The 27,727-nt window shown below is 44.0% G+C and overlaps 1 protein-coding gene across 1 annotated transcript in view; it reads left to right on the top strand.

Moving 5' to 3' along the window:
• The window catches only part of CNTNAP2 (contactin associated protein 2), a 744,578-nt gene that overhangs the window by 650,600 nt on the left and 66,251 nt on the right, over nt 1-27,727 (top strand). Inside the window, exons 17-19 of the mRNA XM_056857035.1 lie at nt 392-637; nt 3,009-3,142; nt 6,963-7,056. Of these exons, the coding sequence (XP_056713013.1) occupies nt 392-637; nt 3,009-3,142; nt 6,963-7,056 (474 nt within the window). The remainder of the gene's footprint in view (nt 1-391; nt 638-3,008; nt 3,143-6,962; nt 7,057-27,727) is intronic.

The raw sequence follows: 27,727 nt of genomic DNA, 5'->3' as shown, positions 1-27,727 counted from the left end.
CATCTAATCTACCTCACAGGGTTTTTAATGAGAATGATAGAAGCCTCTTTGGGTCTCCACTAGGGAGAAAGGTGGGGTATAAATGAACAAATTAGATAAATAAATTAAACCCAATGAAACCCCTCCAGAGCCTGACCCACACTGGATAGCATGGGTGGCGGAAGGCCGATAGTAAACATCTTTGATGATAAACATCAGTGTTGCCAGATGGTTTAGAAAGTGTTGATTTAACAAGCTGAAAAATTATAGACAAGTGCATTAGAAGAAAATGATGTAGTGGTAAATGAGAGTACTGTGGTTATTGAACGTGCCCTTCGAAGCATGCCATAGAGTACATTCACTGTCCTTTTTGTTTGTTTCTCCTCTCCTCTCCCTGCCCCTTCCCCCAAAGAGGTCGGAGCGTTTTTTGAAGAAGGGATGTGGCTCCGGTATAACTTTTCATCTGCAGGAAATAACCTGAAGGACTTGGTGAGCAGGACTCTCTTCAGCTCCACAGAACCGGAGAATGCTGCGTCTGACTTGACCCTGGATAGAGAAGAGCTTAGCTTTAGTTTCAGCACCAGCAAACCCCCCAGCGTCCTTCTATACATCAGCTCTTACACCAAGGACTATATGGCGGTGCTTTTGAACGCTTCTGGTAAGTGGCTTGTTTTTGATGGCCAAATTTGTTACAGGGGTTGGTCACCTCAGCATTGTTTCCAACCCTAAAGCCACAAGGAAAACTGATGATGATGATACTATTACTACTACAAATAATAATACATTTTATTTGTACCCTGCCCTCTCCAAGTGAACCGGGTTCAGGGCAGCTAAGGAGGAGGAGGAGGAGAAGAAGAAGAAGAATTGGTTTTTATATGCCAACTTTCTCTACCACTTATGACAAAGTCAAACTGGCTTACAATCTCCTTCCCTTCCCCTCCCCACAACAGACACCCTGTGAGTTAAGTGAGGCTGAGAGAGCTCTAAGAGAGCTGTGACTAGCCCAAGGTCACCCAACTGGATTCAGGTGTAGGAGTGGGGAAACAAATCCAGTTCACCAGATTAGCATCTGCCACTCATGTGGAGGAGTGAGGAATCACTACACCATGCTGGCTCTCACTACACAGTATAAATACAAGTTAAAATAATCTAAAACAATCTAAAACATCATTAATTAAAATCCCACACAGATGGCACCCAACTACTCCACTATAGGGATAGGGTTGCCAACCTCCAGGTACTGGAGCAAAGATACACAAGTACTAATATAGACAGGCTGAGATAAAGATAGTACGATAAGCGCTTTGAGCGGAGCAGCCAGTCGGGCGCAAGAAGTTACCAGCTGAGTATTTATAATATTTTTCTTATATCTAAGGAGCCTTGACTCCTTGCAAACGAAGAGCTGAAGAAGCCGCCCTGGCGGCGGTGAAAACGCAAAGCATCCGGACGGTGTTCCAACTCCTCCTGGCATCAGTTTCTTCTCCCGGTTCTTGAGGGAACTTAAAGAGATATATGAACAGTTACTGAGTCTTCCTGACCATATTTGAGACTTATGAACTGTATGAGAGTCCTTTTATACTCGATTTTGTATATAGCAGTTCGTTGAATTGTGTTGTTATGTTCACTACGTCTTAGCTAAGTTTCCTTTGATACGTGTTTGCACGTTCACTTACTTTTTTGTCAATACATGTTTTTGCAGTTATTTGAGAGCCTCGTACTATCTTTATCTCAACCTCCAGGTACTAGTTGGAGATCTCCTACTATTACAACTGATCTCCAGCCGTTAGAGACAGTTCACCTGGAGAAAATGGCCGCTTTGGCAACTGGACTCTATGGCATTGACGTCCTTCCCCCCCCCAAACCCCGCCCTCCTCAGGCTCCTCCCCAAAAACCTCCTGCCAGTGGCGAAGAGGGACCTGGCAACCCTACTTAGGGAGGATGTTATAAAGGAGATGTGTATCGATGCCTACCATAGCTATCACCCATTAATGTCACCTGTGGGTGGGGAGAGAGGATGGAGACAGAGAGACATGGAGACAAGGGAAACACAATCAGGAGAAATGGAGGGAAGGCCCAAAGGGAAAGGGGGGAAAGGACTGAGGAGGTAGGAGGCCAGGCTCTAGATTTATACCATCGCTGCCTTCAACCATAAGACTGGCAGAACATCTCTGTCTTACAGATCCTGCGGAATTGGCTTAAACCCCACAGACTCATCAAGACTCAACAAGACTGGGGATCCTTGTTCTATCATCTTGCCCACTCCCTATTAGTGAACTAAAAGTGATACCTGTTCCTTGAAACTTGGGGTCGATTCCTTTTGAATTTTACACCAACTGTAAAGTGTCTAAAAGTGTGAATGTGAGAAATGTGTTTATAAAGCACATGTATCATGCAACAAACATTCAGAGTTGGCACCTGGAGATCTCCCAGAATTACAACTAATTTCCAGGTTGGAGAGAAAAGTTCCCCTGAAGGAAATGGCTGCTTCAGAAGGTGGACTCCATGACTCATAGCCCACTGAGGTCCCTCCCCTGCCCAAACTCTGCCCTCCACAGACTCCACCTCCAAATCTTCAGGAATTTCCCAACCCTAAACAGGCAACCCTATTTGGTGGGGATTGATTGACTCTGCCGTCAAAGTTGCTGATTTTTTAAATGACAACAATTGTTAGTTTGCTCTGTGTGCTGAGTTTTTGATTGGATCTTATTGAAACTGTGGTTTTATATTTGTTATTGTATTGTATGTTGTCAGCTGTCCTGAGCCCCATTTTAAGGGAGAGGCAGGATACATCTAATAAATATACAAATAAAATTTGTCTGGAAGCTATGACTGGCTGCAGTTTTGTGTACGCTCAGTAGCAAACCTGAGTTTGTCCCTGCATAATTTGTGAAATGGCCCCATATGGAGCTCAATTCCTGAGAGCATATTTGCATACTAAAAGGATATGATAGTTAAAAAGGCGAACGGGTTTATAATCAGTACTGAGAAAAAGAGCCAGAAATAACTAAATGGCTGTTCTTTTTCTGTAGGAAATTTACAGATTCGATACCATCTTGGAGGCACCAAAGAACCATATAACATCAATGTAGATCACAGGAAGGTGGCAAATGGACAACCACACAGCATTAATATCACACGGAAAGGGAAGGAGATCATTGTTCAGGTAAACGCACAGTGATGATTGTTATGGGGCAGTTATAGCAGTAAAATTAATACTAAGGATGGGGAAATCTAACCCATCTAACCATCAAGAAAAGAACTTCAATGTGAAACTGCTGAACTGGGATTCATTATGAGGCTTCACATTCCACTAGGCTGAACCAACTTGAGATTTTTATCTCCCTGCAATTAACAAATTTAGCGAAACCTGGGACTTCCCCACTATTTAAAAGTGTTGGCTAGTATACCATAACTAATTAATGGTCTTCTGTTTTTTCTAGATTAGGTTTGAATTTTACATAATAACATTTCACCCTTACTTCCCTCCTTTTTATGACCCTTTGATCTCATAAAATAACAATATAGTGAGAATCCACCCATTGCACGTGAAAAAGGGGGCTCTGGTCACAAAAGTTTATGGTGGAATAAACATTTAATAGTTTTTTAGCATGCCTCCTTTAAATCCTTGGAAATCTGTCTTTTTATAAAGGAACTGGGCCAAATATTAACCTTTCCTACATCACTGTTAACTCTGGATTAACACTGTTTTGTTGTATAAGTGTAACATTGAGAATGGGACTGAATTGACCACTATAATTCAAAATGGATTAAACGTTCCAAAGAAAGTTGGGCAATTTTTGTTCCCATTGGCTTCATCCTGTCCTTAAATTTCCCATCCAAGTCAGTGGGATTCTCAGCTACATGATTTTGGCTGGATCAAGCCCATCATGATAAAACACCCAACATTTATCTCTGGGATTATCATCATCATCATCATCATCATCATCATCATCATTATCCCGCCTTTCTGCCCCCATTGGGGCACCCATGCGGCTAACAAATAAAAACATACAAATTAAAACTCATCTTAAAAGCTATTAAAACCAACACTCAAAGACATTGCTGAAACAAGCTAAAACCAGAGCTTAAAGTAAGCATAAAAGATAACAGTTAAAACTTTTATGGCATCATTGTGTTTTTCTTCTTATTAGTTGTTGTTATACTGAGATGCAATATGCTTTGCAAACAACACATTGCCATGGTATATTTTTATTGTTATGAATGCTGTTACATTTTATTCGTGTGAGCTTCACCAAGCCCCATAGAGGACTACAAATCTTCCTCTTTTAGTGCCTTACTCCTCATTAGCCACTAGATGGCAGCACACCACAACTTTTAGGGATAATCCTGTCTTGTTTCACTTGTTTCATTTGTAGTCTAGATTTCTAGTCTAGATTCTTACAAGATTTGTCTTTTTAGTAACAAAACAAACTCTGAAAGCAGTTAACCACCTGTAGATTGGGAGTAGGAACCCATCCCCTCTACCAAATGAATTACTGTGTAATTCCAGGTTTCCAATAGGGTTGAGTAGGAAGAAAGCATTTCTGATAAGGAGACCATTGCCTTCCACTGAGGTTTTCAACAAACACCTGAGGATTCATGATCTATGTATGTATTGATCAGGAATGGTTCGATAACGGATGTATTATTAGTTCTGGGATACTTGCAAAATTCTCATGAAGCACAATCCATCTCTTCTTTGTGTGGTCTTGAAAGGCTGGTCGCTCTGAGTGACATCATCCTTTCAAGTATCCCTTTTCCAGGTTTCCCCCTGCTTTGCTCTGATCTCTCCCAAGCCTGCTTTGCTAAGGTCTTTTTTGAAAGGACACAGTCCAAGCATGTTTGCAGGCCATGGGGTGGGGGGAGGTGGCAGTGGCATTTTCGAAGGTTCCCCGGCTGCCATTTCCCCCTCCACGCCGCTGGAGGGCTTTCCCTGCCATCTAGACAAGAACTGCCTGCTCTTTTTTTTTGTTTCAGAGCACTCAAAGACCCTCTCCAGTGGAGTGGTGGGGGAAACAATGGCTTTGACAGGCCAGTGATGCAGACATATAAGGGGGAAAGTGCAGGTCGGCTTTGTTCCCGTTACCTGGAAAAGAATTGGGATGGAAAGCTGCAAGAAGGCATGTGCAGGGCAGGAATCCATCCACTCGCATGGGCACTCTCTCGCTTTTGAGAACGTCTCTGCCTTCACAGTGGCAATGCAAGAAACACCAAGAATCCTTGTGGTGTGGTTGCAAGAAACACCAAGAATCCTTGTGGTGTGGTTGCAAGAAACACCAAGAATCCTTGTGGTGTGGTTGCAAGAAACACCAAGAATCCTTGTGGTGTGGTTGCAGCCTCAGAGGTGGGAACATAAGCTTCCAAAGCTAGCATGGGACTCAACTTTGTTCATTTGCTCTATAGAGTTCAATGTTACTTATTCAAGAAAACGAATAAGGAACTGTGGGAGTCTTTCCGCTTGATCATGACCAAAGTGAACTTACACGGATATGTTGCCCATTCTACTGCAAAGTCCAATCAAAGCTTATTTCCCCCTTGCTTGGCAAACTCCCTGAAGAGTCAGCTGAGCTTTTGGTAAAGAAGCTCCTATTAGGAGAAAATCCACAGCTTACGCTCCAAACTGCCAAGTTTTGCGCTGTTACTATTAAAATACACAGAACTTTATTAGAGAATGATTGCTAAAATACTTTACAATTTTATGAATTTTAAGGGGATAATTTTAACCAAAGGAGCCCCGCGGCGCAGAGTGGTAAGCTGCAGTACTGCAGTCCAAGCTCTGTTCATGACCTGAGTTTGATCTCGACAGAAGTCGGTTTCAGGTAGCCGGCTCGAGGTTGACTCAGCCTTCCATCCCTCCGGGGTCGGTAAAACAAGTACCCAGCTTGCTGGGGGTAAAGGGAAGATGACTGGGGAAGGCACTGGCAAACCACCCTGTAAAAGTCTGCCTCGTGAACATCGGGATGTGACATCACCCCATGGGTCAGGAATGACGCGGTGCTTGCACAGGGGACCTTTACCTGTTTAATTTTAACCAGGGGTTGTTTTTATTGATCTTACACCTTTATTTATACAAGCAGTCTGTAATTCTACGGTACAAAACTATTAAGTCTAGAATTCTGATGTATTAACATGTGATTGGTCAATTGACCATATTAATAAATTTGATTTGATCATGACCAAAGTGTGCCAAAACACATTCATGAAACATGCTTCTTTTTCTCCAGATCTCCACATCCGCTCCCCTAGGCAATGGACTTCAGAGTTACCATGCTGTGACCTGTTCTCAATCGGAGGCTATTTTGTCCCTTGTTGATTAGTGTTTTAAAGTGTCACGTTCAAGGATTCCCCAGAATAAATTAATGCTCACAGGGAAATTATAATTCAGCAGATTTCAGGCACTTTAAAATGTGGACACAGTCAAAGCAAATTTGGAATCTTGTTTGGTTTTTAAGGTCAACAACTCAAGATGGGAGACTGCAAGCCAAGCCTTTCTTCTTTGTTGTAACTCAAAATCCAAAGCATGGACCTCAAAATAAGTTTTTTTTTTCCACTGGTAACAAAATTTGGCAGTTCACCATTGAAGCATATAGTAACCAATTTGAAGGTTCTTCACTTACAATCAGTTCCACTCAAGAAGGACAGTGGAGGGGTGACAACATTTCTTTGTCCCTTATTTCTAAACTCATTGTTTTAGGATGCTTGTGTCTAGTAATAGACTACAATTTTTCGTAAGCAATAGGATGTGAATCAGAGGGGGTATGAGACTGATAGTGCTCACTTGTTTTGAAGTCTGTTCTTTGGAACAGTGGCTTGACCTTGGTTCTCAGGGAAGCTCCTTAAAAGTCACCAATAAAACAAGAACATCTGGAAGCAGAGAGATCTGTGTGGTGGTGCTGTGATCTCTTCCAGGAAGGGCTGGTTGGGTAATATTGTAAGGGCATGCTCATCTGAAATCCTGGCTTCTTCGTTTTGTGTTTCTGCAGCTGGACCACTATCCTCCGACAACCCACATCCTGCCGGGAACGTCAGACCTTCAGTTCAGCTCCCTGAAGTCCCTCTTTCTGGGAAAAGTAATCGGTGAGAATCCATTTTAGATAACGGAGCAGGATTTGAGTCCAGCAGGGGATAAGCTTTGCTTCCCAAAAACCTAGACCCTGGAAAGCTTGTTGGTTTTTAAGGTGCTGCTGGACTCGAATCTGGCTCTTCTACTGCAGACCCAACATAGCTACCCACCCGAAACATTTTAGATAATACTTTCTTTGTTTAGGGCTTTGAGCTTTAATAAGCGGATTACCGATGAAAACTCTTGTAAATTAGGTGGAGGGGGATTCTGTGTTTAATCACTGGTAGAATAAAGGATGTGTGTGTTTTTCAGCCTCCTTAGGTTCTGCAATGGGGAATTTTTAAAGGAATTTATGTCTGTTAAATACAATCAATTAGTTGGGGGAAAAGGAAAGTAGTAAATCTGCTGAAAAACCTTCTAAGTGCCAGACAGCCCTGAATAGTTTAAATGGGTTCTGCAAAGGGATTGGTTTGATTAATTGTTGGATTCTAATCTTAAGGCTGTGTGGCTTTAGGCTTCAGGACAGGAACAGTTATACAGAAATAGGGTCATTTCCCAAGCCTGAAATAACAAAGTTTGGGATTTGAGGAGTCCACTCACTGTTGATCCATTCCCAGCAGGACCCTGAACTGCTCGGGCTCTGGGGCCAATACAAAATGGATCCTGCTTGTAAGCTTCTAAATGACCTGATCCTAATGCAAAATGATAATATCTTTACTGCATGCCAGGGATGGGAATTTGATATGGCCCTCATGTTACAGTGTGTGGTCAGGGAGACACATGTGTGAATGTTCTTCATTTTCCAATTCAGCACAAACTGACCCAAGGACAGCCCAAGTGGAAAGAAGAAACCCATCTTTCAGCCGCTTCTCAATCCTCTGGTAAAAGAGCCGTTGTCTTAGGTTTTACACCTGGCTAGGGAAGCATCCCCAAACTGGGCAGTGACTAGGGCTGTTGAAAAAAAAATTCAGTAAAATTCGGATTCGGCAAGAACCCCCAAGTTTTGTAAAGACCCAACCTTCACAAAACTTGGGGGTTCTTGCAAGTAGGGTCCCTCCAAGCTACCCTGAAGGTTTGGGACCTCTACCTCCAAAAATGCCCCCCAGAGCCGTGGAAAGCAGTGAATGTGTTTTTAATGGCTTTATTCCAATTGGGGGGGACCGCATAACTCGAGGGCCCCTGACCCAATCTTTACAAAACTTGGGGGTTCTTGCAAGTAGGGTCCCTCCAAGCTACCCTGAAGGTTTGGGACCTCTACCTCCAAAAATGCCCCCCCAGAGCCGTGGAAAGTAGTGAATGTGTTTTTAATGGCTTTATTCCAATTGGGGGGGACCGCATAACTCGGGGGCCCCTGACCCAATCTTTACAACACTTGGGGGTTCTTGCAAGTAGGGTCCCTCCAAGCTACCCTGAAGGTTTGGGACCTCTACCTCCAAAAATGCCCCCCCTGGAGCCGTGGAAAGCAGCGAATGTGTTTTTAATGGCTTTATTCCAACGGGGGGGACTGCATAACTCGGGGGGCCCTGACCCAATCTTTACAAAACTTGGAGGTTCTTGCAAGTAGGGTCCCTCCAAGCTACCCCGAAGGTTTGGGACCCCCCTCCCCCCTGGAGCCATGGAAAGCCGCGAATGTGTTTTTAATGCCTTTATTCCAATTGGCGATTTTTGGGGGGGACCCCTTCCAGGCCTCATATCTCAGGACCCCCTGACCCAATCTTTACAAAACTTGGGGGTTCTTGCAAGAAGGGTCCCCTCAAGCTACACTGAAAGTTTGGGACCTCTACCTCCAAAAATGCCCCCCCAGAGCCGTGGAAAGCCGCGAATGTGTTTTTAATGCCTTTATTCCAATTGGCGATTTTGGGTAGGACCCCTTCCGGGCCCCGTATCTCTGGACCCCCTGACCCAATCTTTACAAAACTTGGGGGTTCTTGCAAGAAGGGTCCCCTCAAGCTACATTGAAAGTTTGGGACCTCTACCTCCAGAAATGCCCCCCCGGAGCCATGGAAAGCCGCAAATGTGTTTTTAATGGCTTTATTCCAATTGGCAATTTTGGGGGGGGGACCCATTCCGGGCCCCATATCTCAGGACCCCATAACCCAATATTTACAAAGCTTGGGGGTTCTTGCAAGAAGGGTCCCCTCAAGCTACACTGAAAGTTTGGGACCTCTACCTCCAAAAATGCCCCCCAGAGCCACGGAAAGCCGCAAATGTGCACACGCACCCCCACCCACCCAAGGGGATCTCTCTCACACACAAACAGACACTCTCTCTCCCCGGGCCACGCAGCAGCTGGGCTCACGCACTCATCCACAACTGATTGGCCAGAAGAAGACCCAGCTTGGCCACCGATTGGCCGCAGGAGAATGCTGCTTTGGGGCGCCAAACTTGTACGAATTTATCCGGTGTCCACCCAAACTCGCCGAGTTCGGTTCGTCGTTTTCCCGCCTTTTTTGACTTCGGTTCTATCCAAAGTAGAAACCACCGAATCAGGGAAAATTCGGCTGTTTTTCTTGTCAGATGGAACTGAATCGAAAGCCCTAGTAGTGACCCACACATGTGGCTGTAAAGGGACCTACTGATCAAGTGGCAAAGCTCCCCTATGTGCTTGAAAAATGTGCTGGGGATCCAGACAGAATAAAATTTATGAATGGGAATGATACAAACGTTTGGCCTGAAGAAGAAGCCAATTCAGACAGTCACAATACATCAACTGTACAGCGATCCTCAGCACTAGAACCCATGTTTACTGTGAAATATTCCAATCAGCCAGATTCACAGTGCTCTTTGTTCAAGAAAGGGGAGGCAAAGGGTCAAAAAGGTAGACCAACAGCGCATTCCTGACCGGAATGTCTACACCGGGCTTAGGAGGCAACGCAGTAGCACTGTCTCCTAAGGCTGAAACCTCCACCTGGCGCCAAAAATCCATGCATAGGGTTGCATGGGAGATACACCACCTAAAAGGTGGCGTATCTCAGCCAAAATAAAAGGGGGCGTTCCTGAGCTGAAACAGCTCAGGAGGCTGCCTAACGGTGGCCCCACCCCCTGGCCGGCACCGTAACACCCCGGGAATTCCTCCCGGGTCGCCTGATAAAAGAGCATCCAGAATGGATATCTCCATAGCTAGACAGAGCAGGGTGGTTTGGAGCCAGTCAGAAGTGCACTTCTCACGATCCCCAGCTAGCACACCCACATAAAGCGCCAGGGAGCATGTAGTGTGCCAACAAAAAGCTTCTGCAACAAAGCATGGGAATATGGCCAGCGGAAGTACTCAGGAACTTTAAATTTTGGGGAAGATTCTGGCTCCAGTTAGTGGGCAATAGGCATGAGTTAAAACACACACACAAATTCATTGCAAACTTGGAAGAGAAAAAGGGGCCAAGAGAGCTAATAGAAGTGTAAGATAAGGAGGAGGAAAGAGGTCCAGGATCCTGGGAATATTTTCAAATAAGGAATTTAGGGGACATATCTGGATGGGGAAGAGGTGGGTTTGCAAGCATTATTAGTTACCTTATTGATGGAGGACAAAAGAGAGGGGCCAACAGAAAAGGACAGCAATAATCTGGCCATGAATGAGGCCCTCTATGCCATATGGTACCTACAGGCTCTACTGGAAAGGGCTCTAATCACTGCCTCAGGACTACAGAAGCTTCTTTGACATTAAAGGTAAAGGTAGCTCCCTGTGCAAGCGCCGGGTCAATATTGACCCACAGGGTGACGTCACATCACGACATTTACTAGGCAGACTGTATATACAGGGTAGTTTGCCTTTACCTTCCCCAGTCATCTATACTTTACCCCCAACAAGTTGGGTACTTGTTTTACAGACCTCAGAAGGATGGAAGGCTGAGTCAACCTTGAGACAGTTAGGGGCACCTTACTAAGGAAGTTATTGTCTTTTGTATAATTAACTATCAACCTAAGGAAGAAAGGAAGTGGTAGTGAAGAGGTGGCATCTTGTTCCTTTTATGTACGGATTTTTTGCTTGCATCAGTCTAACCATGATGCCTATCCCTGAATCACATAAAGATGAGCAGAGTTTCCATCCCTTCACTTATACTGAAGTAACATGAATCATGGTGTTATACCAGGAAAGGAACACGGGACCCCCTGGGGGATATGTGCTGCTGTAGCTTTATGCATTATGTCTGGTCCCTTTGGAACCTTTACTCTTGGGTAGAACTGCCACCACCTGGGTGAGGTATAAGGCTTTCTGAACCTGACTGAGTACCCCAGATTCCAGAATAGTCCTAAGTCTACACAGCCAGGACTAGAGGAAGTCTTGAAACTTGAAGGTCACTGGGGGTGTGGGGGGGAGGTAGTTGTGAATTTCCTGCATTGTGCAGGGGGTTGGACTAGATGACCCTGGTGGTCCCTTCCAACTCTATGATTCTATGAACCAAAATATGAGATGGGTATAAATATTTTATGAATGAATGAGTAAATGAATGGTAGGATCAAAGTAGGATCTACCCCAATGTTTCTTATTGGAGTCTGATCTGGAGTCTGATCTGGAGAACCGGGTTTGATTCCCCACTCCTCCACATGAGCGGCGGAGGCTAATCTGTTGAACTGGATTTGTTTCCCCACTCCTACACACGAAGCCAGCTGGGTGACCTTGGGCAAGTCATGCTCTCTCACCCCACCTACCTCAAAGGGTGTCTGTTGTGGGGAGGGGAAGAGAAGGTGACTGTAAGCCGGTTTGATTCTCCCTTAAGTGGCAGAGAAAGTAGGCATATAAAAACCAACTCTTCTTCTTATTTGCCCAGGAGGTATGTCTTTTGTCTCCAGAAAGGCAACTGTCTCCCTCCTTCTTCAACCGAGCAGTGAGTCATGGAAGAGATTTAACCTAAAAGAAGTATTTTAGTACTACAATCCAATTTTTATAAGTTTATTCTAAGCACAAAAAGAGAGCCAGATGAGGGGAACTGGGAAAGGGAAATACATAACATACAGCCCATTCCTCAAAGCCGCAGTGGCCGTGGACTGCGTGGCCGTGGCATCACTGCAGTGCCTCCAAAGAGGTTTCACGGTGGCTGCAGAGTGGGGGAAAGGGGGCTTTTAAAAATAAAATTTAGAAAAGGGGGGAAATCCCCATAGCAGTCAGCGATGCTGCACCAACAAAAAGATGGCATGGCAACACTATTGCTGTAGGGGGCATTCCTGTGTTGAAAGGGGTTCCACCCCCTGGAACACCCTGTAACCCCTCCTGGGGCACTGGCATGGGGCTTGTGCTGGGAGGATGCCGGCGGGACATCCCACCGGTGTCCAAGGGCAGCATTGCTGCCGCAGTTCAGGGTGGGGGGCGCAAGTGGCACTACGCCGGCATCCATGCCAGTTTGCATGGCGCAAGTGACACAAGCTCCGGCATAAGGATGACGCCGTCTCCTAGACCCATTCGGCGCCAACCTCAGGAATGGGCTGTTAGAAATCAAAAGGAATGAACAGTGTCTAGAACAAGCCAAATGTACAGGGTTTTCCAGTCTCCTATGCTGTCCCTGTAGCCAGGACAGTCCTTCGATGTTACAGGATGAAGGCATTCATTGGAAAAGAATGCAGGTGTTTTTTGTCCAATCAGAAAGCAGGGCGAAGTATGTGAATGCTCTCTCCAAAAAAGTAAGACCAATGAGTTGTTTCCCCAGGATCATGTGAGTTTAGCACTTTACATTTTGGGGGATCATATTTTGAGGTGGACTACAAAAGTCTCCTGACTGGTGTGAATCAGAAAAACAAAACTAGACTAACCAACATCCTGAAAGAAAGAACGATTGATGACTCACAGAAGAAATGGGAATGCTATTTTGAATATGCTAACTGGAAAGCATAGAATAAAAATTTAACAGAGATAGAAAATAATAGTCATATATTTTGAAAGAGTTATAAAGATAAATTTAGAGCATAAACGTAGACACGTTCAGTAATGTTTAAGTAAATATCATAACAATAGAGCAATGTTTATGTAAATTGATTCCTGAAGTAAGCGCAAAATGTATGAATGAAAGTGAATGTATATGTTTGTTTGTTATCTTTTCTTTTGAAAATGTTAATAAAATATCTTTAAAAAAGAAAAGAAAAAGAAAACCAAATTTGGGGTTCCAGGTGACTGGTGACAGCTTGGTAGCTTTGTAACTCACCTACGCATTTTGCTGTAGAAGCCTCACCAGGGGGATCTATAAAAACATAATTTCATAATAAATACAACGAGTAAAAGAACCAAGCTTTAAAAAATATATTACCAACTTTTGAAATTAATATTAATTGAAAAGACAGGATAAAATAAGCGCAAGAGAGGACACATATTGATCAGAATACAGAACGTGATAAATAATACATGTCACCTGTCACATGGCATCTTTTCCCTTCTTTTTGGTTTGCTGGCACGTTGTTAGGTTAGCCCTATTTTTCTTTCACTTTTGGTGTGTATCAGAGGCATCAAACTGGAGAAAGGAGAGGAACTTCTTCTGAGATCGGCCACTAAATTTGCAATGGTTCCACCATTGTTTTCCACTTCAGAGATAATTTGATCAGGTACTTCACAGTTGGCCCTGACCTGGATGGCCCAGGCTAGCCTGATCTCGTCAGATCTCAGAAGCTAAGCAGGGTCAGCCCTGGTTAGTATTTGGATGGGAGACCACCAAGGAAGTCCAGGGTTGCTGTGCAGAGGAAGGCGCTGGCAAACCACCTCTGTTAGTCTCTTGCCAGGAAAACCCCAAAAAGGGGTCGCCATAGGTCGGCTGCGACTTGAAGGCACTTTACACACACACACTTCACAGTTGCCTGGGTGTTCCAGCCTTCGGGCTTATGTGACTTGCCCTAGTCGGTGAAATGGAGTTTTGATTACTAAGAGCACAATCCTGAAGGGGGGACGAATCAGTATAGCAGCCAGCGTGACCTTGTGCCAACCTAAGTGTCCATTTATCCTGAGATAACAGTCACTTACGCCATCCTGGGGGCAACACACACTGGCACCGGTGAGCCACGCCACTGTGTGGAACTCCGTCGCTGGCACAGCCGTGCAGGGAGCTAAACCTGGGGGTTTGCACTGGCATGGGGGGGACATTCCAGGGGGCGGAACTGCCTTTAGGCAGTATCCTAACCCCTTTCACCCCGGGAACACCTCCTTGAGTTGCAGGGTTGCTACACCACCTTTTTTGGTGGCATAGTCTCGTTGTTTTCTATGGGGGGCATTTTCCCTATTTTACATTTTTTATGATTTTTTTTCCTCCTCAGCTGCCGGGAAGCCTCTGTGGAGGTGCTGCGGCTGCACCACTCCCAGCTGCCACGCATCTATTCCCCCCCCTTCAGGATTGGGCTGCCCGATCCTCACAAAAAAACTGCTAACAAGCTCAGTGGACATGTCCAATTTCATGTTCTGAAGTGAATGTTCTTGAAGAACATTCTTTGAATTGCTCAGTGTTGTTTTGGTTCAAAAGGAGAGTGGAGTCCATAAATGGAAATGTGAAAGAATCAAATTGACCCTAGACAAATAGCAGTATCGTTCGAACTAAAAGCCACAATTTTCGACAGTTTCTCTTCTGACTCAGTGCTCAAGGTCACTACAGTCATCGCTACTGTGTATTTTCCGTGTCTGCTACCACAAATTTGTTCTTCATTCATGCTATCCATCAGGAATGCACCAGATCTGCCTTCCATTTATGTCACTTTGTGACAGGAGAAGCTGATCTCTGAGGGGATGTGGGTAGAGTCTGCTGTTAACCCACTAGGTATTCCCAGCGATGTATTAAGAGTTTGAAAATGTTATAAAAAATGCTGTTCGCACTTTCTATGTATTCCCACCGATGTATTAAGAGTTTGAAACTGATATAAAAAATACTGTTCGCACTTTGTTTGGCCCCTTTAGCTGTGAAGACATCTTCCAACCATTTTTTAGCCATGGCATCCAAAAACCCTTTTAAAGCGATATTTTTTATAACATTTTCAAACTCTTAATACATCGCTGGGAATACCTAGTGCTAAGTCACAGCGGGAGGCTGACCTGAATGCTCTTTTGATCCTTTCAGACATGGGCTGGATCCAGCCAGCTTTTTCATTGAATCTCACCTAGATCTACAGCCCCCTTCCCACAGCGATTTTGTACTTGCAGGTCCCATAATTCTTAGGATAGCCTTTCTTGATGGCCAAAGAGGACCGTTCCTTCCTTTTTCACTGACAGAAAAGATGGTTGGATCCAACCCTCTTGTATTTAAAATTACCATCAATACTGTCACGGTTCAGTGCGTTTCAGTGCCTATGCTCTTAGAATGGACCCCTTCCTGAGAAGGAATATGTTATCTTATTCAGCCGGGCATCTACTAAGCAGGAATCACTGCTTCTTACCGGAGTAAGCTTTCTTGTGAGATGCGCCAATGAATTTGTATGTCTATGTGAATTTATGAGATGGAGCATAAAAGTATATAAGATTTATTGTACATAATGTTATATATGCATGTAAATGGTTTAAAGTTACATCAGTTCAGACATTATAAGTCTTGAACAGATTCATGTTGCAAGCAGTCATTTAACAATCTCTATGCCTCTATATGAGAGTAATATTTCATTCAGGAAATAAAACAGTTACAGAAATCATGTAAAATATGATTAGTGCAATTGGATAAAATATAAAATAGTTAAAAGCATCTTATTTCAGAATACTTAGAATCTAAGACATACATTACCTAGTCATGTCATTTGCAAACCTCCCCATCACGGCTTAGAAAGATCTGTCAAGTTCCCAATGCATGTTTAGGATGGTTCAACCCTTGAGTTGAGTTCTATTATTGCCATATCTTTGGTGTATGCAAAGGTAAGAGAAATCTCTGGTTCCATGGAGTCATGTTAGAGCTGAAGTCTGGAGCTCTTAAAGCAGTCTATGTCAGGACTGATGTCATGTAACCATAGAGAACTGTCTATATGTTACTAGCCTATGTAAAGGCCTCTGATCTATGTTAGGATCAGGAAGATCTATGTGTATATGCAAAGCTGAAGCTATGCATTACTGTAGTCAGTCAGTTGTAGCTATGTGTAAGCTTAGAGCTGTGTGTTAGCTATGTGTAAGCTATGTGTAAGCTGTAAAATGTTCTCTCTGGCTGTGCCAATCTCAGAGAGTTCTGTGAGTGAACCTGTAGGAGCTTAAAGCTCCATGGATCTTACTATATGTAAGAGTTCTACATGTACTATATGTAGAGTTCTGTATGAGAACTAAGTGTAGAGAACGTTCACAGTCATCTCTGCTAGGCAGAGAGTCTCTGATGCATGCTCTGAGTATGTCAGAGTTCATGCCCTCGCTGACAGAGTATTAGCTCTTGATCTTCTGAACGGCACAAAACAGGGTCTGATGATGGTCCGGCTTCTGTTCCAAAGGTCGATTGAAACATGTTCTTTGAATCTGTTTAAGTGAATCTGCAGTTGTGCTTCACTTAGTAATGGGTTATGCTGAATCTGTTGTAGTAGTTTTACTTAGTGTCTTTAGTAGGGACTAAATTTGGTAATTTAACTGCTACTGAATGGATTGTGCAGAACTGTTTCTTTCCCATGGAGGACGTGCTTGCTCAAAGAATTAACAATCTAGCGGTTCTCTTAAAAGAATGACACAGACCTGAGTAATGTAGCCAGGCAGAGTTGGGTCACAGTATAATTTACAGTGCAGTCCTAAGCAGTCGTGCCTTTGGATGTCCGTCTACTTAAATGGGCTTACTCGGTTTAAGATTGCACAGTTCTGCAGTTTTCTAAAGTAACTCTTTCCATTTTCTCTTATAACGGTAACTTCCCCTGTACAAAGGGCGCGGTCATTGGTCATTGAAACTACGTTCTGAGGTTCCCACTGAGTGAAATAGACCAAAATGAAATAGACAGACGACAAGGTGGAATTTTCATTAAGAAATATATAATATTTTAAAAATCCAAGGGTACTGTCATCAATTTTTAGGAACGAAGGAGTACTATACAAATATGGATTGACTCCATGAAGTGTATTTATTAATATCATGTGATCTGTTTTCATATGAAGCTCAGGGTAGGGTCTGAGTGGTGTGAGAAGGCAGCAAGCAGCAGGGTCGGGGGGTTCTCCGCAACCCTGCTGCTATGCAGTGACTCCTACCATTACCCTAGTGACATTACCTCATTACCTATGAGACATACAGTTAGACAACACAACACCATATAAAGTGACCAGATTGAAGGAAATATAGCAGAAATATTTGTATAGGTTTATGTAGAAGAAATCGAATTCCTCTTTGGGAATTTGATTTCTCCTACATAAACCTATACAAGAAAGAAACAAAACTGAAGATGTATGAATTCTTCTAGAGACATTTCAAATATTTCTGCTATATTTCCTTCAATATGGTCACCTTATATGATGTTGTGTTGTCTAACTGTATGTCTCATATGTTGTTGGGTTTATTGTATGTTGTATATAGTGTATGAATATGTGAGTAGTGTGTTGTAAGATCCTAGTTTAGTAGCACATAAAAGTCTATTTTTGCACTTTAAGTGAATTTTGCTCCTGTACTGATTTCCTAATCTTCTTGATACTAGTACAGTGGTGTCTATCTTTTTTCCAGTACCTTGAGGTTGGCAACCCTAGCTTTAGCTCCGTCACTGCCATGCGCCGGCAACCAGGTGTAATGGAGATTCTAATCTAGACATTTTGGGTGCCAAGGCCTATTACTTGTATTTGACCCTTGTGAGGATGCAGGATCTCTGTTTTGCAAAGAGCTGTTCCTCTCTCATTGAAGACACGGCTGTTCATCACTGTTCAAGCCTTGTGTGGGCCTGGAGACTCCGGTGCACGGCTGGCAAGAAATACCACCCACCATTCCTTCCACCTACTGTTTCCTATTTCCTTTCTCTCCAGACTGCGATCAAGAGTGTCCTCATGGTTTCTAAATTATAGATTCCTGTTCCTTTCATTCCCAGCCTGATTCTGAGTAGGTTCTTATGAGTCACTGTACACAGCCAGGCAGGGAAAGAATAGAGGGCAGTCTTATTTGTTTATTGCATAACGTAAAGTATTCAAGATGCTTTATAAAGCACACGAAAGATTATGTGAATGCAGAGATTGTCTAAATGTCTCAGTAGGCTGCTATTTTGGAAAGATAATTGGAAGAGCTTTCTTTGGTATTTAGAGATGTTAGAGAAAAACCATCGAACAAGTGGAAAAAACTAAATAGCAGTAACTATCCTTACAGATGGTATATGAAGCTATGTGGTAAGAGTGTCTTGATTTTTTTTAGTTAGTATAGTGAAAGAAAAATGGTTGCACCTGTATTGTGCGACATCAGTGGCCAGTTTATTTCAAATACTCGTGGAATGCAGTCTGAATGTTTCTTTTTGGACTGGGCTGACCTTACATACAAGGTGCTCATAGCAGTATCAACCAAATAGTCCGGAAAGAAATGTGTTTTTAGATGATCAACCTTGTATTTGTTGACATGTAGCCATGTTGGCGAACCTATGGCACGCGTGCCGGACCCGGCACGCAGAGCCCTCTCTGTGGGCACTCGCGGAGCCATTGCGTCTGCCTAGGCCAGGGCGGTGCCGTGTTGCCGCCCCTCCCTCTCTCTCAGCTGAGCTGCGGTCACTTCCTTGCCTGGCCCAGCTCGGCCTCCAGAGGGCGCCAGCCGGCTTCCTTTCGCTGGGGGTTGGGGAAAGCCTCCCCTGGGTCCGGTTTCGCTTTCGCCGGCCCTGCCACAGCGGGTGACATCAGGCCTCCTCCCACAGCCGTGGGGCGGGTCGCCTCACCGGTCTGGGCGGCGCAGCCTCCCTCCCACAGCCCTGCAAAGGCAGGCAGGTAGGCCGGCTGGCTGGCCAGCAAAAGCAAGAGGCAGGCAGGAGTGCGTTGGGCTGGTGCTCCGCCGAGCGCCTTGGGGAGCGAGCGAGCCCCTCCTGTGCCCCCCAGGATGAGAGCCAGATAGCGCGCAGGAGCCTCTTCCCCCGATGGTGAACCTCATGTGGTCGGAGCAGCCGCAGCTCAGCTGTTTGTCGGCGCCGCTCACCTCTCCAACTCTGTCCTGGAAGACGGGGGCCCCGGGGGAGAGAGAGCGAGAGAGAAGCGAGTCCTGCTCCGGGAGGCCAGGTCATCCAAGCTGGAAGACCTGGCCTCTGGGAAAAGCCACCCGGGCTGGTAGACCTGGCCTCCGAGAGAGAGAGAGAGAGAGACAGAGAGACAGAGAGACAGAGAGAGAGAGAGAGGCGATCCCTGCTCCGGGAGACCAGGTCATCCGAGGTGGTAGACCTGGCCCCTGGGAGAAGCCACGTGCTGGAGGCCAGGTCATCTCTCTCTCTCTCTCTCTCTCTCTCTCTCTCTCTCTCTCTCTCTCTCTCTCTCTCTCTCTCTCTCTCTCCCTCCCTCCCTCCCTCCCTCCCTCCCCCCCCTACCCCCGGAGAGAAATGGAGCCATCCCTCCTTTCAATAAAAAGTTGTTTGTATAATTGAAAGCTCTGTTATTGTGTTTTTCTTTTAAGATGTTAAACTATGAGTTGTTTTTTTCTAAACTAAAACCTCAGTATTCAGGTTAAAGTGCCGCGTTGGCACTTGGCGATAAATAAGTGGGTTTTGGGTTGCAGTTTGGGCACTCTAAAAGGTTCGCCATCACTGCCATATAGGCTTGTTTTTAATATCAGCATGAGTGCTTTATATTACCTGCATGAGTGCTTTATAATAAATATATTTCATAGTATAATTGATTCCGATGGGTAGCAGTGTTAGTCTGTCACTAGCAGTAGAAAAGAGCGAGAGTCCAGTAGCACCATAAAGACTAACAAAATTTATCACGAAAGCTCATACCCTGCCAGAAATTTTGTTAGTCTTTAAGGTGCTACTAGACTCTCATGCTTTTCTACTGATAGTATAATTGAGTTCTTTTCCACCCAACCTTTGGGTACCCTTTGGGGAAGGGCTGTAGCTCAGTGGTAGAGCATCTGCTTGGCATGCAGAAGGTCCCAGGTCCAATCCCCGGCATCTCCAGTTAAAGGGACTAAGCAAGTAGGTGATGTGAAAGACCTTAGCCTGAGACCCCAGAGAGCCACTGCTGGTCTGAGTAGACAATACTGACTTTGATGGACCAAGGGTCTGATTCAGTATAAGGCAGCTTCATTTGTTCATGTGTCTTTAGGTTGCGTTCCCTTCCCCCTGGTTTAACCCTACTCATCAGGCCAGCGAGTCTGTGAACCAGGGCCAGTGTTTAAGAATTTTAGTATTCTACCAGTGTGAATGTAGGAGCAGTTTCAATATAACATTTTGTGGCCTCATTCTTCTACAAAAGGCAAGTGAGAACAGGATGTGACATCATCGCCTGTCTGAATTGTCATAGCCATGCTATACTGTTAGAAGTATGTAACTTTATATAACTTGATAGCTAAAGGTGCTTGCCTAGGGGGGGTATTGATGGTCTGTTGATGTTCTTCTGCTTGGGAGTACATATGTACCAAAGATACAAAAATAGGCAACATTTTAATCTGATCGACCAAAGGAAAATGGTGTCTGTATTTTCTGATTTTGTTAGCAAGAAACAGCCTTGGAGTTTCTTTTGGGGGGACCGAGGCTGCATTAAGACTAGGATTAATTTCAGATGGGCTCTTTAATCCATTTTGGTATCTGATGGAGAATGGTAGTTTGTTTTGCATTTCAGACAGTTTTTTAAAAAACCTTTGCCAGTTTTCATGGCAAATTATTCTTTTGTTTTTCCATTTCAGGTGTCTTAAATAACAAGCATTGTTGGCCCGTCTTTTATGAAGGTTCAAGCCCCCCCTTTTTTTGTGAAATGCCTTCAGGTTTTGTTATATGGTTGCATTTCTGAGTCATAGCAAACACTATCTGAACTGTTCGTAGCACTTCGTAATGAGCCACTTAATTTTCCCCACCCGTTTCTAGGTCTGTTTGTTTTAAAAACTGAAGCAGTTTTTTTTTCCAATATAATGATATATCGATATAGCGCACAACTGAGAGAGAAAAGCACAAAAAGCCAGGCATTGCAGGAAACCATGGTACCATCTGAAATTCAAAATCCGGTCCAAATGCGGCGTGCACAGTCTGGAAGTGCCCCCCGTGAAATAATCCCACCTCACTTTTACAACATTCAAGTCTGAACCTGATTCAAAATAAGACAACGTCTTCTTGTGAAAGTCCCCTAGATCTGTGTGCCTGCCATCTACCCAAGTGTAACTCATATACGTGTACTGCAAATTAATAAGTACTACAAAAACAATCTAAATCTTTAGTGCTCTCTTCTCTTGAGGATACTGGCTTTGTAAAAGGCTGCCGCTGAAAGGTAACTTCATCTTGGGAAATAGAGAGCACAAAAGAATATACCTGGAGAAGGAAAAGGAATCAATTCTCAGCCCATTATGTTGGCCTTCCCATTACCTTCCCAGACTCAGAATTATACGAACTGGCTGTTCCATTAATTCACACCAAACCGTTGCAACAGAGAAAAGAACGCTTGGGGATTTTGCGATCAACATATCAAGTTAGACACCTTTCTGAATATATCCACATGATTGACATTCTCAAAGATCCAAGGATGTATATGTGCAAATTCAAATTCTCTCCCCCAGTACATTCACACACCCACACACTTTTACATGTTATATGTTTATTACTGCACTATCAAAACAACAACAACAACGTTTTGCTACAGATTTGAGTAGAATAGGGGGAAAGTTGCTAACTGGGGTTAAGTGGCATGCGAAAAGATTTTGGGGATGTAGGGAAAATCTAAAGAGAATTAACTGTGCGATGTTCTGGTTAGAGCGTGCGACTGGAGCAGGGGCGGGTTCAAATAACAGCTCTCCCTGGAAATTCACTGGGTGACACTGGGTCTCTCATTCTGTTGCAGCCTTACTTATCCAAAGGATGGCTGTTGATGCAGAACTAACCTCAGCAGATTATTACCGTCACAAAACTCCTGAGGAATACAGTTGAAATAGTTTAAGGCATTGAGTAGATTCAACCAGGTGTTTTTTTCCTGGTGAAAAGGGAAAGGAGGGTTTCCTCTGACCACCCAAAACACAAAGCGCATGGGATGGAGGCTGCAGTGGAGGGAGAAATTGGGTGAAATTGAGTGAAAAAGCGAGTTGGATCCAACAAATGGCTTCCCAAAATTTCAATAGCCAAGCCTTGCCTTTTTTTTCCTGAACTACACTTCATTTTTACACTAACCCTCATTGCAAGCTGAATAGGAGGAGAAATCATGCAGCGATGCTGCAGGTAGCCCTGGGTGTATGTTGGGGGTACTTTAGGCTCACAAGAACCTATAATTATTTTTTACATTTGTTCATATCACAGTGGCAATTCTCTTGCAAAGGCAGTAGTAGCCTTAGCAGTAGCCTTAATTACGGATCTAAAGATACGTCCAGCTTGGCTCAGAATTAGCCCTGAGCTGACAATCTTTCTTCCTGAGAAGTGCTAATGGTTATGAATTTGACAGGAGGTTTCTTTTCACGCCTGCTGCATTAAAAATGAGACAACTGAGATTCTTCCAACGCTGTCAATTGCTCCTGGATTACCCTGTGATATTATTTCTATTCACAGTGTCACCTTAGAGAATTGCAACTGGTTATTTTCCATTAGAATTCTAAAGCAGATACGATTTTCCATTTGTAAACTCTGACAAATTTCCCCCAATTCTTCTGCATACAACAACCCACATCCTACATGGCTTTTGTACATGCAGGTCCCCCGAGTCTCAGCATGGCCTTTTTAGGTGGACAAAGAGGCTCCCTCTTTCCTTTTTCACCAGCAGAAAACCTGATTTGATCCACCCCCTCATCTTTTATTTTCCAGAATCTGATACAGCCTTATATTTTTCACTTGAAAACAGTGGCTGTTTTGAATGCCAAATTTATCATTTGGCTGTCATCTCTGCAAAGCTGTTTTTTGGGAGCATCATTTTAACATGTTAGATGTGCCTTCCCCCTCCACCACCACCCTTCCACCGGCAGAAAGTGAGAGCTGTTTGAAATTTCAGGAGCAGGGATTGTTTCAGTATGTACTTTAACAAAGTATTTTGTAGAAAGAGAATATGAACGGTAGTTGTTACAGATGCCCCGTCTGTGGGGAACTGAGGAAAGATTGTGCTGGATTTTTTTTTTCTCCAATTAAAAAAATGGAGTGTTCATACAATCACAACCTTCTACTACACCTTATAATTTGTGGTGACTCGGAGCCTGTCTTACTTGGCAAGACGAAACAAAAGTGCTTTATTTCCCCTGGTATCTGTAATGATTGGGAAATGTTTGTTTTTCCCTATCTGTCAGACTATCGAAATTACTGCATTCGACAGGTAGCATTGTAGAAGTGAAAACATACATAAGATTGCACACCGTCTGAGAATTTCATATTCCAGTGTTCAATGAAGAAAACCTCAGTTTTCACAGATTTGTTTGACAAAGGCCCTTTTATAATAAGTTAACTTGATCAACAGCATTACCAACCATAACTTCTTATACCAGTCCCTCATTAAGATTGGGGTTCCTGACTTCCATGCTTTTGCTATGCACATTCAGGGTACTGTAATCAAATTTTAATTAGTTCTTTATCATCCCTCCCAACATAATTTTTTTTTAAATCCCAATAAAAAATACTTTGGGTTCTATAGGTATTTCCTAACCAAAGTATGTGTGTTAAGTGCCATCAAGTCGCCTCCAACTCATGGCGACACTATGAATCAATGTCCTCCGAAAACGTCCTATCTTTGACAGCCTTGCTCCAGTCTTGAAAACTGAGGGCCGTGGCTTCCTTCACTGAGTCAACCCATCTCTTGTTGGGTCTTCCTCTTTTCCTGCTGCCTTCAACTTTTCCTAGCATGACTGTCTTTTCCAGTGACTCTTGTCTTCTCATAATGTGTCCAAAGTACAATAGCCTCAGTTTGGTCATTTTAGCTTCTAGGGTCAGTTCAGGTTTGATTTGATCTATAACCCACTGATATATTTTATTTTGACAGTCCACGGTATCCGTAACACTCTCCTCCAACACCACATTTCAAAGAATTCTACTTTCTTTCTATCAGCTTTCTTCATTGTCCAGCTTTCACGCCCATACATACTAATAGGGAATACAATGGCATGAATTAACTTGATCTTGGTTGCTAACCTATACTTTCCGTAAATACAGTCTGAATTTATTTTCAAAATAACTTAATTATTGAACAGCTCCAGAACATACTCAGCAGGCCTTCATTTGGAGCCTGACAATCTGCCTTACTTAAATTATCAATATGTTTCCGCTGTAATGGTGTTAGATACCATCTCAGATCTAATGTAGAGCAGTTTTCTTTCATATCCATATCGATTATATTCCTGCATGTGTTCTTCCAAATCCATTCCTACTCCTGCATGTTTATTGTTGTCATTGTTGCTTTTTAGGTTTAAAGGCAGTCACAGAGGGTGATTGTTTAGATTTGGGCTGCAGAATGGGAAGGAAGAGAAAAACCCCTTTCACCTGCACAAGGTATTCATAGTGTGTTTCTATGGGCCTAGTCAGATTTTCCTGGGATATATTTATGGGTAACTTGCACGTCTCACGTCCATCTGGTGGAACCAGCTAAAAGGTCGCAATCTGGTGAACTAGCTTTTGAGTTCCTCAGAACTCTCATTAGCTGGATGACCAAAAAACGAAAAGGAGAGAGAGATGATAATTCTGCAGTAAAATGGAGTACAGACTAGGTAGAGGTAAAGGTAGTCCTCTGTGCAAGCATCAGGTCATTACTGATCTGTGGGGTGACATCACATCACAACGTTGACTAGGCAGACTATGTTTACAGGGTGGTTTGCCATTGCCTTCCCCAGTCATCTTCTCTTTACCCCCAGCAAGCTGGGTACTCATTTTACCTACCTCAGAAGGATGGAAGGCCGAGTCAACCAGGAGCCGCCTACCTGAAACCGACTTCTGTTGGGATCGAACTCAGGTTGTGAGCAGAGCTTGGACTGCAATACTGCAGCTTACCACTCTGCACCACGGGGAGTACAGACTACATAATGATAAAATTTAATGGGTGCAAAAAACAAAAAATCTCCGGAAGGAGATAGTAGCAGAGTAGGTGCTTGCTTAAACCCTGCAAAATATGGCCAAGAGGATTGCATGTACAATACTCAGCATACACTCAGAGGCACTTTTTACTAGATAACTTTACATACCCCAGAATTCTAGCACAGAGTTTGCTTGGAGGTTAAACTTTCCGGTTCTGGAGATTAGCCCTGGTAAAATTTCAGATGCTGTAAAGGTAAAGATCCCCTGTGCAAGCACCGGGTCATTCCTGACCCATAGGGTGACGTCACATCCCGACATTTACTAGGCAGACTTTGTTTTATGGGGTGGTTTGCCAGTGCCTTCCCCAGTCATCTTCCCTTTACCTCCAGCAAGCTGGGTACTCATTTTACTGACCTCGGAAGGATTGAAGGCTGAGTCAACCTTCAGCCGGCTACCTGAAACCGACTTCCGTCGGGATCGAACTCAGGTCGTTAGCAGAGCTTAGACTGCAGTACTGCAGCTTACCACTCTGCGTCACGGGGCTCTTCTTCAGATGCTGCACTGCCCCCTAAAACATCTCTGATCTATTTAATAAAGGGGGGGTGCTCAAATGGTCAAGATGCTGACCATAAAAAGAAGAGGTTGAAGATGGAGTGGGAGGTGAAAAACAGGGAAACTGAATGAAGGGATATAACGCCATATCTTTTCATTCATAGGGTTGCCAACCTCCAGGTGGTGGCTGACGATCTCCCGCTATTACGACTGATCTCCAGGCAATAGAAATCAGTTCCCCTGGAGAAAATGGCCACTTTGGCAATTGGACTCTATGGCAACAAAGTCCCTCTCCTCTCCAAACCCTGCCCTCCTCAGGCTCCACCCTTCAAAATCTCCAGGTATTTCCCAACCCAGAGGTGGCAACCCTATTCATTCAGTTTTTCCCAGTGTCATCAACTAGTACCTTTAGTTTTGTAAACACATCTGAGTTCCTGATTGTATTGTTTATATTTTAAAAGGTGCTTATTGCAAGATGCAGGTCAAAGGAGAATGTAGTTTGTGGAAGGGAGCCATTAATTGAAAGCATTGTCCTAAGCGCTGAGACGCCACGTGAACCACCAAGGGCAGGGCCATCTATTGCTAGGGTTGCCAGCTCCGGGTTGGGAAATACCAGAAGATCTGGGGCAGAGCCTGAGGAGGGCAGTGTTTAGAGAGGGGAGAGACTTCAATGCCATAGAGTCCAATGGCCAAAGCGGCCATTTTTCTCCAGGTGAACTGAACATGAGTCAGCAGTGTGATGCGGCAGCTAAAAAGGCAAATGTGATCTTGGGCTGCATCAACAGAAGTATAGTGTTCAGATCACGCGAAGTGATGGCATCGCTATACTCTGCTCTGGTTAGACCTCACCTACAGTATTGTGTTCAGTTTTGGGCTACACAATTTAAGAAGGCTGTAGACAAGCTGTAACATGTCCAGAGGAGGACAGCAAAGATGGTGAGGGGTCTGGAGACCAAGTCCTATGAGGAAAAGATGAAGGAGCTGGGTATGTTTAGCCTGAACAGGAGAAGACTGATAGGTAATATGATAACCATCTTCAAGTACTTGAAGGGCTGTCATATAGAAGATGGTGCCGAGTTGTTTTATGTTGTCCCAGAAGGTCGGACCAGAACAGATTGTAATTAAATCAAAAGAGTTTCCGTCTAAACATTAGGAAGAATTTTCTAACAGTTAGAGCGATTCCTCAGTGGAACAGGCTTCCTCGGGAGGTGGTAAGCTCTCCTTCCCTGGAGGTTTTTAAGCAGAGGCCAGATGGCCATCTATCAACAATGCTGATTCCATGACGTTAGGCAGATCATGAGAGGGAGGGCATCCTGGCCATCTTCTGGGCATGGAGTAGGGGTCACTATGGGTGTGGGGGGTAGTTAGTGTGAATTTCCTGCATTGTACAGGGGGTTGGACTAGATGATCCTGGTGGTCCCTTCCAACTCTATGATTCTATGATCTCTGTCACTTGGAGATCAGTTGTAATAGCGAGAGATCTCCAGCCACCACCTGGAGGTTGTCAACCGTATCTACATCACAGTCTATCACGGTTGCTTTTCGATATTTGTGTGATGCATTATAAAGGAAACTCAAGGTTGCCTTTCTCTGTTGCCTTTAGTCTGACTCACTTCCCTTTCCCCTCCCCCACTGCAGAGCCTTTGAAAGCATCCTCCTGCAACTCTCTCTGAAAATAAATTCAAGGGCATTTGTACACAGCCCCCCCTCCCAACCAGCATATGGAAGGAATAAATTGTGCCTTTTGCAATTTACATGCACATTCATTGCAGTCTAATTAAAGGGGAAAGATCAAAACTTGACAAAAGTGTTCATTTACATACAGTATGCAGCAAGAATACCTTGCTTTTTTAAAAGGAACAGAACCCCAGTGTAAGCAAGGAATTTAATCATTTCTTCATCACACCTATCTAGGGTTTCCAATCTCCAGGTGGTGCCTGGAGATCTCCCACTATTACAACTGATCTCCAGGTGGCAGAGATCAATTCCCCTGGAGAAAATGGCCACTTTGGCAATTGGACTCTATAGTATTGAAGTCCCTCGCCAAACCCCACCCTCCTCAGGCTTCACCCCTGAAATCTCCAGGTATTTCCCAACCCGGACCTGGCAACCCTACACCTATCCGCAGCCACAGTTTTAAAAAGAAAAAAAATGAATTTGGATTTAGAA

The sequence above is a fragment of the Euleptes europaea genome, chromosome 11 (genome assembly GCF_029931775.1).
Source record: "Euleptes europaea isolate rEulEur1 chromosome 11, rEulEur1.hap1, whole genome shotgun sequence".
NCBI classification, from domain to species: domain Eukaryota; kingdom Metazoa; phylum Chordata; class Lepidosauria; order Squamata; family Sphaerodactylidae; genus Euleptes; species Euleptes europaea.
This window is presented reverse-complemented; position numbering and strand designations above follow the sequence as displayed.